We start from the raw sequence: 15,648 nt of genomic DNA, 5'->3' as shown, positions 1-15,648 counted from the left end.
TAAACAATATTTATAATAACCAAATGTTATATTTTCTTACAGGATACAGCAATGTAGTGAAACAAGAACTTTTTTATTACATACCAGTTTATTTGAGAATAAGTATGTTAACTTAATTGTCAGTCAAGGTAAAACATGGTCTTTTGAAAGATGCTCTGAATCCTTACCGAGTTTAACCATGTCTTCTGCGGTGGCGGAAGCAGCAGCAAGTATTGTAGGTTGCACGGCATTTCCTCTGACTCCACCCTCTGAAGGACTCTGAACAAGTTTAGCTTCTGAGGAAGTTGAAGCAGCAGTTGCAGCGGCTACAGCCGCAGCACAACTTAGTTTACGGCTAGGAATACCTAAAAAAAGAAAATCAGTACACCATTTACTAATGAAAATGTAATGTACCTTTTTAGGTCGAGCCTAGCAGCAGCTGCTCCCTCTGCGAGACATGCTGAATGAGAGTATTAAATTGGAAACCCCGCCCACTCTCCCCCATATTTGTCATTTGCTTGTGTCACTGTCCTTTGTAAATGCTGGTTTCTGATTCGTACATAGGCTTGTTAGTCCCTCCTTGGTACCCTGTTGCCGGCATCTGTTACCACCTACAACGACTGGACCTTTTACTTGGCTCATTACATGGTCTGCGTTATCTACTGGGTGAGCACTATTTTCTTTAATGGTCTTTCCCTATTCCACCCACACAATGCAGCACTCTTTTACATTGTTGTTACGTTTTTGTTTGTAATTTCCAGCGTAGTCTGCTTTAGCGGCTGCGCTGCTTTGTTTATTAAATTGTCAGCGCCGCAGCCCGCTTTTACAAATTGTTACGTATTATTTAGTAACTTGCAGCGCGGCCCTCTTTCACTTTAGCGCCGCCCTGCTTTATTTAATTAATGTGCAGTGCGGTCCGCTTTCACTTTAGCGGCCGCGCTGCTTTATTTATTTAACTTACTCCACGGTCCGCTTTAACTTAGGCGGCTGCTCTTCTTCATTTAATTAATTTGCAGTGCAGCCCGCTTACACTTTAGCAGCCCCGTCCATCCCCATTTTTAAATCAGCTATTAACCAGCTTGATACTAGTGCTGCCGTCAAATGTTGTTTGCACTGCATCTCTTTACACAAGGTCAAAACTATCCTCATTGCATACGTCATGCCTATTCTAAATATGAAGCAACATAGCCTTAAGAATGGTCTACACAAGTATTTGGCCAAACGGGTTACCAGGGTTGTAATCAGGCCCTTTACTCTTGGGATACATCAACCTGCCAGAACATTGTGTTTTTTCTGTATAAGCAAGCACTTGTAACGTTGGTCACTGGATGGCAGCAGAGGGCTGCAATCATCTAAACAAAGATCAGCGCTGTGATAACCTAATTTTCTATCACTCAATCCATGCACACCAAAGTAATGTCCAGATCGTTACGTCCTAACTAAATATCGTGAGCAGTAACAGCCTGCTGTCGCTCGCTACAGGCCTCAACCCGCCTTTCAGGACACCATTTTAGAAGATCCAGTACAGACCAATAAGTCTGCAGGAAAAGAGTAATCCATGTACCAACAGTCCCCTCTCACATCTGCAGGATAACACTTCGGCCACAAACAGGACAAAAGTTCTAACAAGCATTTGCAATGCAATAGGTCTCACATTTGCGAACTTTTTAGCTATTGGCATTGTAAATGACAATGCCTTTTATTTATATGTTTTGAAAACCTACAAGCAGTGACTCACTAGAAGTACAAAATGCACATAAATAAAAAGGCATTGCCATTTACAATGCCAATAGGTCAAAGTTTTTAAAATACGAGACCTTTTGCATTACAAATACTTGTTAGCTATTGATGTAGAGTAAAGCAATTTTTATACGTCAGATTACAGTGACAATATTCTATAGAAACCTGGATAACCTCAATAACAAAAATATTATTAAAAAGAGTTTTTAAAATTAGTTTAAGTTTTAGGTTGCTATATTTAACATTTAAAAAACAAATGTTTAAAGATAGGTCTTTTTTAAGGTTAGGGCTATAAAAACACTGTTCAAACCAAGGCAAGGTACAGCGAAATAGGATTAAGATTTTCACGTTTGTGCGGGTGTTTCAAAGCATCAATTCAGTTTCTTTAGAGTTATGTTATAAGGATTTGTAAAGAGCGACTAATCACCCGAGGGGTATCCAGACACTGGAGCAAGTGTGAAGGTCGTCACCAAGGCCTTAGTTGAAGAGCCAGGCCTTCAGCATCCGGCGGAATTCCGGAAGCAAAGAGGCTGTAGCAGGAGGTCTTCCATGTTTTGGGTGCAAAGAATGAGAAGGCCAGCCCTCCTGTTCTTCTTACGTGGATGCAGGTGTGTGTGCGCGAAGGAGAGAGAAAGAGAGGAAGAGTGTAGGTGTCTGGTGGGCAGGTGCAAGTGGAGGCAGGAGTTGAGGTACGCTGATCCAATGTTGAGCAGTGCTTAGTATCATGTGTGAGGAGTTTGAATGGGCAGCGTTTGTGTACTGGCAGCCAGTGTAAATCTCTATTGTGATGAGTGATGTGGGTACGCCGGGGTGGTGCAAGATGAATCGGGCAGTGGCGTTCTGAATTGTCTGATGATAGTGGAGGAGGTGGAGTATGCTGGTGATTACAGCTTGAGTGACGGTACGTCTGGTGCTCTTGGAAATCCATCTGGTTATTTTAATAAAGATGCATAGCATGTGGAAACGGGAGAAGCTGACTGCGTTCACCTGAGTGGCCATGTTGAATTTGTCATCTAATCTGATCCCCAACCAGCATTCCCGGCTTTATTATATATGGGTGGTAACTTCAATTTCCTTCAGGATCCACTAGTTGATTCTTCCACTAAAGCCCGAAAACAAAATAAGCCATAGGTGGCCATTGCTGTGGCTAGCTGCAAAGGGGACCTAGACCTAGTAGATCCATGGCGCCTCCGGCACCCTGGGAAACATGCTTTTTCATGTTTCTCTGCAAAAATACAATACGTCTTCTACAATAGACTTTTTTCTGATCTCGCATGGTCTTAAAATGAGTACTCACGACTACATTCCAAATGCCCTTTCAGAGTATGCACTAGTCAAAATGGTAGTAGACGGCTAGGGCCTGAAAGAGCACCTAGGAGATGGAACTTTAATAAAATTAATTTAGAGAGAGAGGAATGGTGCACAGAGGTAGCAAACAATATCAATATTTGTTTCCTTAACAACATAGACACTGCCACACTAAGCATAGTGTGAGATGCCTTTAAGGCTGCACTACGGGGGATTATTACTTCTGAAGAAATCCCCCAACAAAGGGAAATAAGATATGAGCTTGAGTCTAGGCTTGAGCAAGCACATATAAAGCACACTAAAGATAGAGATCTAGCAACAAACCAGGAGCTGCTACAGGCGAAGCCAGAAATGCAGGAATATGACTATCTATAAGGCGATATGGCTAACATGGCCTACCTCTAGAAGACATATGAGGAGAGCGAATATACGGGGAGATTACTTGCGTGGCAGGCAAAGGAGAGACAGGTGCAAAATAGAATCGAAGATAGATGAAGATTCTAAAGTACAAATAACCAGTCCCCTGGAGATTGGGGAGGCCGTTTTTAGATATTATGAGAAAGTAGATCACACAGATCAACAAATAATGCCTGACTGTATTATAAGATTCCTAGACAAACTACCAATTCCATCCATGAGCAGAGAACATAGCGAAATAGTAACAGCAGAATTCTCTATTGAAGAAATAGATACAATTGTGAGTTCAATGGCTAATTGCAAAGCATTTGGGGAGGATGGACTGCCAGTAGAATTATATAAAAGGTTTGTCCCAACTTTAAATGCACAACTGCCTAATCTTGCTAATTATATACTAAGAGGGGGTGAACCTCGGGCCTCCTTTCATACATCTATGGTAGTTAGCATTTTGTAGAAGGGCAAAAACAGGAAAAACATTAATTCCTATAGGCTAATAAGCCTTCTCAACGTTGATTACGACATTTTTACAAAGCTTCTCACTAACAGGCTCAATAAAATTGTGGGATCAATAATTCACGAGGATTAATGCGGTTTTGTAGCAGGTAGACAAGTCTACTTGAATACAAAACTTCTGATATAAGCTTTGGACTATATTACTAAGAATAAAACAGAGGCACAGGTGTGGTTTTTAAATGCTGAGAAATCTTTTGATTTGGTGTCCTGGGAGTGTCTTTTTTTTTTTTAAATTCTCGCTAGATTTGGTTTTCCATAAAGTTTTATAAGTATAGTGAAAAGTCTGTATAAGGACTCAATGGCACAAATAATAATGAATTCTAAAAATGCAGGTAGCTGAAGAATAAGTAGAGGTACAAGGCAGGTGTATCCCCTATCTCCAATTCTCTTTGCCTTATTCAGAGAGCCCCTGGCAATAGCCATCAGTCAAAAAGCACTACAAACTGCACCTTTACAAGGCATGACTAATGTCAACTTTACGCTGATATTGTTCTATTCCTCAAACCTGGGGAGAACATTCAAAAGGAAATATTGGGGAATCTTTTCAGAATTTCAAGCACTGGAGGGGGGGCTACAAAATAAATAATGTTAAGACAGAAATGTTATTATGTAATTGCTTAGGTAAGGCCCTACTACCAAGTTTTCACTTATTACATAACTGTAGGCCAAGAGTTATTTCGATATCTATGTGTCGGAAAGAGTGGATGAACTATATATATATTACATTATGTGCCTTTAGTGAAAAAAAGTTAAGCATTTATTTGTGAAATGGAATCAACCCCCAATGTCAATAATAGGTCAGGTGGCCCTTTTACAAATTATTATGATTTATATTTATATGGCGCACAAATCATTCCCAAGGGGATCTCCAGGTGCCCAGGAGACAAACAGACCAATGTGCAGGAATCCTCATCTAAAATAGCCAGGTCTTTAAGTGCTTTTTAAAAAGAATCAAGGTAGTGCATGCCTGCAGATCTTCCAGCAGCGAATTCCAATAATGACAATTTTACCACAATTTAATTTTTTATTTTCAGCAATCTCATGTGCACTACAAACAACCTTCTTTTGGGTCTATTCTCATCTTTTTTATGGGCCACTAAGGTACCAAGACTAGCACAAGCCACTAAGCTACCCAAATGAGGTGGGAGGGTTAGCTCTCCCAAACCTGAGGGAATATTACTACGCACATTTTTAACATAATAAGCACAGATTCCAGAACCGTTTTAATTCGCCAGATATGGATAACTTTTTCATAATTAAAATAATAAATGAATACAAAATCGTAGATCCTATGAGGATAGTGAAGAACCCTAATAAAGTACAATACCAGGTTATCCAGTGGTTTCTAAAACAAAAAGCCCAACTGTCAAAGTACTATGGAATTCCCCGGAAAAATGGCTCTTCAAATTTGGCAGATACATATGCCGGGGAAGACAGGTTGTTGCAATCTAGCATTTTAAAGAAGTGGGAGGAGAATGGGTACAGACATGTCGGAGACTTTCTCAACTCAGATTCCTGGAAAAAATGGCCAGAGATAGAGAATGGGCTGCATCACTCTATAGATATGCTTACGTGGTTGTGTATTCAAATCAAGCACGTTTTAGAAAATATTGATTCAACAGCACTAAGAGCCGGATTAGAACTATGTGAGGCACTAATAGAAACAATGAACAAGTGGTCAATAAGTAGTTGGGTGAAAATGTTTAATAAAAATAATACCTCTACTGTCTGTGAAAAAGCCAGAGACAAATGGCATGAGAAAGAAGACCTCCAGATCTCAAGAGTGGTCTGGATTAAAATCAACTAATGTAATGTCACAATGATAAGATGCGCCAATTTTAGGAGAATGCAATTCTACACAAAATGGTTAATATACAGGACTCCATCCTTTCTCCATAATATAAACCCTCAGATTTAGGATAGATGTTTTCGTTGTTCTGAAGAGAGAGGAGGTACCTGGACTCATATTGTTTGGGATTTCCCAAAGATCAAGCAACTATGGGAAGAAATTGAGAAACACCTTAGAAAGATTATAGGTCCTACATTAACCATTGACAAGTATATTGCAATTCTGGGGTGTTCACCAAACATAACGACAAATAAAGCACAAGAGGAAGGTTTATATATATTGGCTCTGGTGGCAAGATCATTAATTCTCCAGAATTAGCGAAATAATATTGCACTAACTTTCCATGCCTGTCAGGCAAAATTGTACATAGTGAAAGAGCTGGAGAGATGCTACGCTCTAAGGTCAGGCACACTTACAAAACTTGAGTAACAAAGTCCATAGGAAGCTACTCAGTAAATTGAATAAAATGGAATGTTAAAGGGAAATTGTGCAATATGTGGCTTTTCTTTTTTAGAAGTGCTTTTATGTACTTTTTAATGGCCTTATTGATAGTGATATGCTTGGACCATGTTTGTATGAATATGTCAACCAAAATTGAAATTGAACACCGTAAGCACTTTATTCTGTATATGAACAACTGGGAATTGAATTCTCTATTTAAAAAAATCAAATCTGATCCCCAGGTCGCATGCATGGTTAGTGGGTGATGGAGTGGGACCAATGCTCTGAAGGCCACCAGGTGGAGTCCAAGGTTGAGTTTTTGTTCCCGAAAAAAAGCACTTCAGTTTTATCCGTGTTGAGTTTCAGGTAGTTGTTTCTCATCCATTCTGATACGTGGCTCATGCATTCAGTGAAGTGAAGTTGGATCTAGTTGTGGAGGATTTGTCTGACTTGAAGAGGATAAGCTGGGTGTCATCGGCATAGGAGATGATGGATATGGCGTGAGATCAGAGGATGTCCGCGAGTGGTGTCGTGTAAATGTTGAACATGGGGGGGCTGAAGGAAGATCCTAGAGGGACTCCGCAGATCAGGTCCTTTGGCTTCGATGTGTAGGGGTGGAGTCTGAGTCACTCTGTTCTCCTTGTGCGGGAAGAGCATATCCAGGGCAGGGCTTTGGATGCCTGTGTCATGTAATCGTTTGATGAGGCTGGAATGTAACACGGTGTTGAATGTTGGCAAGAGGTCCAGCAGTATGAGGGTGGCAGATTCTCCTCTGTCTAGAAGGTTGCGAATCTCATCTGTGAAGGCAAAAAGTGCGGTCTCTGTGCCTTGTCTGCTGAGGAATCTTGATTGGGAGCAGTTGAGATGATTGTGTAGATCTAGGTAGTTGGTAAGTTGTTGGTTGATTGCTTTCTCTATCACCTTAGCTGGGTAGAAGTTGCTAAGTTGGCTGGGGTCAGCTGATTATTTTTTAAGAAGCATGCTTCCACTCATCAATGAAGGTTGCAGATTCGATGGAGGAGTTGATGATGTGGGTGAGGAATTTCCTGAGCATGGGTCCGCCTAGGTTGTAGATATGGGGTGCACAAGGGTCTGTGGGGACCTCACAGTGGATAGCCTTCATGCTTGATGTGGTGTTTCCTCAGTGAGTGTCCTCCAGTTGGTTAGGTGTCTATCTGAGTAGTAGGTGTGCAGTTTGCTGATAATGTCCACTTTTTGAAGTTGTTGGAGATCTTCTCGATTTTGTTGCTGAAGTAATTTGAAAGGTCATTGCAGAGTTTCTGGGAGGGGGAGATGGAGGTAACTGAGACGTACGGGGTGGTGAATTCCTCGATGATTGTAAAAACCTCCTTGCTGCTTTTAGAGCTGGTTTTGATCCTACTTATGAGGACTCATTTCTTGGTAACTCTCAGGAAGTGGTGGTAGTGCCCGAGAGTGGCATTGTAGGTTGATCTTGCCTCGGCGCCCTTGTTGGTTTTCCACTTCCTCTCCAGCTGTTTGCAGAATCTTTTGGAGTCCAGTTCTTCTGTGTAGCAAAAGGCATGATTGTTTGAACTGCAGTGTTTGTGAGATCTGATGGGTGCAAGGATGTTGGCGCAGATGGAGATCCTTTGGTGGAAGTTGGTGAACTGTATTTAAATGTTAATGGCAAATTATGTGAACAAAGATTTCGTAGCTCCGGTTTCAGTGAGTATTCATTTCCAATATTTTTCATTCCAAAAGAGAGTTTAGGCTTTCACTCCGAGTATACGCTTAATTCTGCTAGACATAAGAAAAATAACAGTCTGCCTGTCAGAGGAAAGTTGAGTGTGAACCACTAGGAAAAACACAGGCACATTTCTAAATGGCACTGGTACCTTCCTAAGACTTTCCTTGCTCGCCACTCCTTAGGATCCCTTTACTACGGAGTATAAGACTGTGATACTGGAAGCTCTTAAATAAACAAATAACATTGCTGTCTGTTATATAATACTTTTACCCCAATGTGTACAGGTGCTTGTTCTTACAGAATATGCTGTAGCATAATTACGTGAAATAACAGCAAAATGATGTGTTATTGCATGAAATGCATCTCACACTGATATAATTACCCAAACAGTCTGCCTGGGTAAAAATTCAACAAAAAAATTGGTAATTTCAAGTTGATTTCTGGTTGCTCACATTCAAAACACTGCTCCTCGCATTGAGATGTGTAGTGTTGCGCTCAAAGATTACCCAAATGGTCCACTCTGGTACATAAAATCTACCTGAAATACCGCTCGTATTGAAAAATTACCTGTATGATACATCTTGCGTTAAAATTGCTCCCCAAAATTACACAGTGTGGCATAATGGCATTTGCATAAATTTGTTACACAAAATTGCACAAATCACGCCGGCGTGATAAAAATTCCACTCAGGCCTATATGCAAACTGCTCTGACTAGTGTGAAATATTCTCCTCGTCAGGATATACTGCAGCTCCCTTGAAGAATGTTGCGGGGCATTCGTGCAAAAGTAGTCCCAAGAAAGAGATTACCAATTACATTAGCAAAGGCCTTCAACACTATTTACAAATTCAGTACACAACATGGCACATTCATGAGCAAGGGCTCCTCTAGCTGTGGAGAAAAACCTGAGTTACATGTGATCATACCTATGACCTTGCTTCAGTACTAAGGTATTTACAGAGACCCCCTACTTGATAGACAGCGAATCAGGCACCTATTTAGTGGCAGCTGCCCCGCTAAGGAGGAAAGGCATCGCCCCACTTCTTTTTAGCAGTGTAAATAAAGGAAAAATAAAATGATAATAACTGTAATGTAATGTAATGTAAAGGCGCATTTTTATAGCGCGGCCATCACTCCAAGGAGCATCTTGGCGCTGAGTACCATAGCCAAATTGACCAGGTCGGCTGACTGCTGAAGTTGAGAAGACCTTCCCACTTACACTAAAGTTTTGTAAGCAGTATCCGTAAGGTTATAGATCCAGCTTTTCAGGGCTTTCCTAAACTGGCTCTCCATGGGGATTTGCCAGAGCTGTGGTGGAAGCTTGTTCCACGCCGTAGATCCCAACACAACAAGGGACTTTCCCCCCTTAATGACCAGCTTGAAACTTGGGATCACCAATAAATTCAGATTTGAGGACCTAAGGTTCGTGATAGCAAATAGCGTCTAAACGCTTTTGAGAGGTATTTAGGCCCTTGCAAATGGAAGGCCCTAAATGTGATAATCAATATTTTAAACAGGATGCGCTTGTGTATTGGCAGCCAATGTAGGGCGTTGAGCGCAGGCGAGGCGGACGAGCCAGCCAAGGACCAGGCGGGCGGCTGCGTGCTGGACCATCTGCAGCCTGTGGAGCACAGGCTGCAGATGGTACTCAAAGTAAACTCATAGTAATTATCATTTTAGTTGTTCCTGCTGCTGCAGCTTTGTGAGCGGGGCTGCTCTGGTGACAGAGGAGCAGGGGGAGGAGTGGTGGGCACTCTGAAAGTGCGCATAAATGTTTGGTCGGCCGCCTTGGGCAGGCCAAACATTCATGCGCACTTTGCATGTTCTCCACCCAGGCTGCATTACAGCCTGGGTGGAGAACATGCCCAGGCTCCCATTCTTTGCTAAACCACGTTGCTCAGCCCAATCACAACACTGCTCTGCAGCGCTGTGATTGGCTCAGGGGAGCCGGGGTGCTTCTTTCTTCCAACTGGAGTAGAGGGATTATAAGGAGGGACAACGAGGAGAGTTGTGGCTATCAGATAAGTTTATTTTTTTAAATCTTTAACCCTCCCCTCCCCGATCCCCGTTCCCACCCATTCACAGTCACTTACTGTTTGTGAGCATGTTCCATAGGCATTAACGGTCCAACATTTTATTCTATAACAAAATGCAAAATTAAAATTTAGGCTAAGCCTTGAATACCAGTCTTGTCAAACCTGTCTCTCAATTTTCTTTCAATGAAGCATTCAGTCTTGCCACCTAGCTGGAGTTTCAGGCCCTGGCCTTGGTCACTGAATGCCTGACCTGCAAGAGATGTCCAGCTCTAACGCCAGCAAGTTCATGACGCAGCCGTGTGCATGGAGAATAGATTTTTGAATGAATGAAAGGATTTCTAGAGTGATTGGCTACTGCAAGCTTCTTCTATGGGCCTAGGAACATCTCTGCTAGTATTGTCCTAAAAAGGTATTATATCCTATCAAGCTCGGCCACCATCCTAGCTCAGAGAAGGTGGAGAAGATAAATAACTTTGAATGGAATTATCTATTTAGCACCAACTACAAGTTCATTAAAACAAGCAAACCATCTTGGCAAAACCCTCCTATTATCAATCGTTTGCAGCATAAATCCAGGGGATTTACATGGATGCCTAGCTTCTACACACAGGAGATAAGAGGCCAAGTGAAAAGGAAAAGATACCAGCTCAGTTTTGTTTCTCGTGTGGGTTTAATGTATTAATGCAGATTAATTCAACAGACATGTCAATAAAAAGTAAATGCACTTGAGTTAATTTTTGATGCCATTTCTTTACGTGAATGTTAACACGTTGAGTTTGTTGTAGCTAAACATTTGAGAAATAGTCAAATAGCCTTTTTTTAAGTAAAAGCATTTAATGCTTCATACAAACATAACAGACATTTTACATTATGAAAATAAGAAGCTGTTTATATCGTATTTGTAGATTAAACGATTAGCAATCCCAAAGAGACAAACAGCAAGCCATTAACATCTGGAATTTTATAGAAAATAAAACATGTATCTGTGCAGTGGTTAGGTCAAGGCTTTTTTTCTTTAAACTGTACATATTGTTCCCTAAACGGTACTGATCTTCTTTAATAAGTTATATTGAATATGGTGAAAGTTGGCTTCTACACAGCAGCGTCTGACATCAGAGTCAAACAATTGGTTATTCTCAGTACGGCTTTAATTCATCCATTCTGCACAACAATTCTTTTTGCAACTCAATGTTGGCTCATGAATCCATGTACTGACTTTAGGCATGGCCAGGCTGGGTAATCTTACACCTAATTCAAACCATCTGATTTAAGTAGAAGTGTCTTTCTTTAATATACCCTTTATTGTCGATATGATCCCCAGAAGGAGTAGACTTGTTGCTACTGTTCTAGAGTACAACTGCATTCAAGCATCTACAGCAAAATAACTCACTATTGTTTGCATAAATGTTCACGTTATTCCAAATCAACTGCAGCTAAATATATCACTTCACAATATATATGTTAAATGGGGACTGGACAAAGCAGCTTTAAGAAACGTATTGTAAATATACGCATTTCCAAACAAGCGCCGAAAGGACCATGCATGTGCACTACTGTGAAGGCAGAATGAAATCAACATCTAGAGAGTAAATTCACCTATAAGTAGCAATTCTGTGTGTTCAGGAATATAAACTTATAATGAAGAATACCAGTACCTGGAGGAGGTAAGTAGCCATGAAAAAGGACACTGCCGCAAGACGAGCGCTCCAGTTCATCACAGAGTAAAAGTCTTCTCACTAAGCAAAAACAATGTAAATTAGAGGAGCAAGTAGATGCTAAAACTTGTTTTCCACCATGGTATATGTGCACATCTGTGCCGTTTTCAAGAAAGCATTCAATAATGAGTACAGTGCAAGCCTCACACATGCATGGCGAATGTAGACTTCAACAGTAAGGGTAGCTCTGAAACAAAAGCAATTAGCCACAAGTCTAGAAACAATGTATTCTGTGGCAGCAGGTAATTTAAGAGAGATTTGACAGACTGAGGTGCTCACCCCTGCACATTTAGCGCCTGTACAGCACCTGGATGCTTGACCTAAAGGTGTGGAGTGTCTGACAGGCAGACCTTGATCAGTCTGAGACATACTTTTCAGGTTCGGAAAAAGATGGGGAGGGTGTTGCCCTCCGCCCTTAAGAACGGGCAACAACTGAATGTATTGCTACTAGAGCCAACCATAAAATACCTTTCGTCCCTTTGCAGAAGGATATTGCTGATACCCCACCTGATACAACGCCCTGCAGGCCTGCATGCCTTCAATGAGACACGGAGAGCATCCAATACCGAAAGCTAAAGACATTCAGAATGTCTACATTCACTAATGAACAGGGCTGGTGTGTCCCCATGGTGGGGAAAGGCAGCCACTGTACAGAGACCCCATTAGGGGTAGGGCTGAGAGCAAGACTGCAGCTGGGAGATGCAAAACCAGGCTTGCTGCAGGGCAAGCACAACATCTTTTGCCTCATGAGCCAAAGTGCTAGCAGAGTTTCTGCTAATGAAATGTCGCACAGATTGCATAGCTGTCCTGGCCTCAGAATAAAAGAAGGTGCCACAGGTAAACAACACAGATGACACAATGCATGTAAATATGAGCTAGTGATGAGATCATGCAAAATTTACCCCGTCAATTCGGACATGTGGGGTTCTCATCAATACCTTCAATACATAACACTGATATTGCTATCCAAGTGTGGTAAGCATATCAATGTCATTCATGTAAATCAAGAAAATCCAACTCATAGAACACACAAATTAAAATACTCAAGGCCCCATTCGCATAGCTTTTTGAGCAAATAAGTTAGGTTTTGGAGCACATGTATATGTATTTGTGATGGTAAAATGTCACTCCTGAGTCACAGAATAGGGGAACGATGGAAATGCAACCAGTACAGGGGAGGGTTCGTGTCAGAAAATCTAGTTGTAGGCATGGGTTTCGTTTGAAAAAAACCTATAACTCAACAAGTTTGTGGGCGCTCATTAAACACTTGAAGGCAGTTTCCAAATAAAGATGACTGAAATTGTTTAACTTCTTTTTCGAAAAATGTCTCTAAATTGTATGAAATTATCCATGAAGAGGAGATGTGCTTATGACAGTAGCGCAGGTGATTTTCTTTTACATAACTACATAACTCATATAAAACAAGCATTGGAAATGCAATAGGTCTCGGATTTATTTGAGTTAGAGCTAATGGCATTGTAAATGGCAATGTCTTTTAGCCATGTGTTATGGAGTGTATGCATGTGGTGTGTAGTGGAATTATGTGGTTTGGATTGGAATTGTTCACCCTACACACTCACACACTGTTTACCCTGCACACTCACACACTGTTCACCCTGCACACTCACACACTGTTCACCCTGCACACACACACTGTTCACCCTGCAAACACACACTGTTCACCCTGCAAATACACACTGTTCACCCTGCAAACACACACTGTTCACCCTGCACACACACACTGTTCATCCTACACACACACATTGCTCACCCTACACACTCTCACACTGCTCACCCTGCACACTCACACACTGTCACCCTTCACACTCACACACTGCTCACCCTACACACTCACACACTGCTCACCCTACACACTCACACACTGCTCACACTCATACACTGCTCACCCTACACGCTCACACACTGCTCACCCTGCACGCTCACACAATGTTCACCCTGCACGCTCACACACTGTTAACCCTGTATACTCACACACAGCTCACCCTGCACGCTCATACACTGCTCACACTACACACTCACACACACTCTGCCCTCAACAGCACTCTGCCCTCAACTGCACTCTGTCCTCAACAGCACACAGCACTCTGCCCTCAACAGCACACAGCACTCTGCACTCAACAGCACACAGCACACTGCCCTCAACAGCACACGGCACACTGCCCTCAACAGCACACGGCACTCTGCCCTCAACAGCACACAGCACTCTGCCCTCAACAGCACTCTGCACTCTGCCCTCAACAGCACTCTGCACTCACACAATGTTCACCCTGCACGCTTACACACTGTTAACCCTGCATACTCACACACTGCTCACCCTGCACGCTCATACACTGCTCACACGACACACTCACACACTGCTCACCCTACGTAATGCGAAAAGACCTAGCTCTGCCCTTTGGCCTGTGCTTTAATCGTACAGTAGGTTGTGAGTAGTTGCGCTTGATTGGTTGAGGCGTCCCCTCCTTGCTGCTCCCCTCACAAAGGGCCGGCTGCCTCAATGAAGCTCCCAAGACACGTGCTCAGCTGTTCTTTGTTTGAGCTCCTGTGTGTCAGTGCACCGTGTAAGCGCACAAGCATACCCTGCTCTCTCTGGAACAGTCACTCTGCACTCTGCCCTCAACACTCTGCCCTCAACAGCACTCTGCCCTCAACAGCACTCTGCCCTCAACAGCACACAGCACTCTGCCCTCAACAGCACTCTGCACTCAACAGCACACAGCACTCTGCCCTCAACAGCACACAGCACTCTGCACTCAACAGCACACAGCACTCTGCACTCAACAGCACACAGCACTCTGCCCTCAATAGCACACATCACTCTGCCCTCAACAGCACTCTGCACTCTGCCCTCAACAGCATGCACTCAACAGCACACAACACTCTGCCCTCAACAGCACACAGCACTCTGCACTCAACAGCACACAGCACTCTGCACTCAACAGCATGCAGCACTCTGCCCTCAACAGCACTCTGCCCTCAACAGCACTCTGCACTCTGCCCTCAACAGCACTCTGCACTCACACAATGTTCACCCTGCACGCTCACACACTGTTAACCCTGCATACTCACACACTGCTCACCCTGCACGCTCATACACTGCTCACACTACACACTCACACACTGCTCACCCTACGTAATGCGAAAAGACCTAGCTCTGCCCTTTGGCCTGTGCTTTAATCGTACAGTAGGTTGTGAGTAGTTGCGCTTGATTGGTTGAGGCGTCCCCTCCTTGCTGCTTCCCTCACAGAGGGCCGGCTGCCTCAATGAAGCTCCCAAGACACGTGTTCAGCTGTTCTTTGTTTTAGCTCCTGTGTGTCAGTGCACCGTGTAAGCGCACAAGCATACCCTGCTCTCTCTGGAACAGTCACTCTGCACTCTGCCCTCAACACTCTGCCCTCAACAGCACTCTGCCCTCAACAGCACTCTGCCCTTAACAGCACACAGCACTCTGCCCTCAACAGCACACAGCACTCTGCCCTCAACAGCACACAGCACTCTGCACTCAACAGCACACAGCAGTCTGCCCTCAACAGCACACAGCACTCTGCACACAACAGAACACAGCACTCTGCCCTCAACAGCACACATCACTCTGCCCTCAACAGCACTCTGCACTCTGCCCTCAACAGCATGCACTCAACAGCACACAGCACTCTGCCCTCAACAGCACACAGCACTCTGCACTTAACAGCACGCAGCACTCTGCACTCAACAGCACTCTGCCCTCAACAGCACTCTGCCCTCAACAGCACTCTGCCCTCAACAGCACTCTGCCCTCAACAGCACTCTGCCCTCAACAGCACTCTGCCCTCAACAGCACTCTGCACTCTGCCCTCAACAGCACTCTGCACTCACACAATGTTCACCGTGCACGCTCACACACTGTTAACCCTGCATACTCACACACTACTCACCCTGCAC

The 15,648-nt window shown here is 43.2% G+C and overlaps 1 protein-coding gene across 1 annotated transcript in view; it reads right to left on the bottom strand.

The window, feature by feature from the left end:
• Positions 1–15,648, bottom strand: part of KCTD3 (potassium channel tetramerization domain containing 3) — a 339,598-nt gene that overhangs the window by 128,240 nt on the left and 195,710 nt on the right. Inside the window, exons 6-7 of the mRNA XM_078649783.1 lie at positions 11,647–11,727; positions 168–344 (exon numbers count right to left, since the gene is read on the bottom strand). Coding sequence (XP_078505909.1) covers positions 168–344; positions 11,647–11,727 — 258 coding nt within the window. The remainder of the gene's footprint in view (positions 1–167; positions 345–11,646; positions 11,728–15,648) is intronic.

The sequence above is a fragment of the Lissotriton helveticus genome, chromosome 6 (genome assembly GCF_964261635.1).
Source record: "Lissotriton helveticus chromosome 6, aLisHel1.1, whole genome shotgun sequence".
Lineage (NCBI taxonomy): Eukaryota > Metazoa > Chordata > Amphibia > Caudata > Salamandridae > Lissotriton > Lissotriton helveticus.
This window is presented reverse-complemented; position numbering and strand designations above follow the sequence as displayed.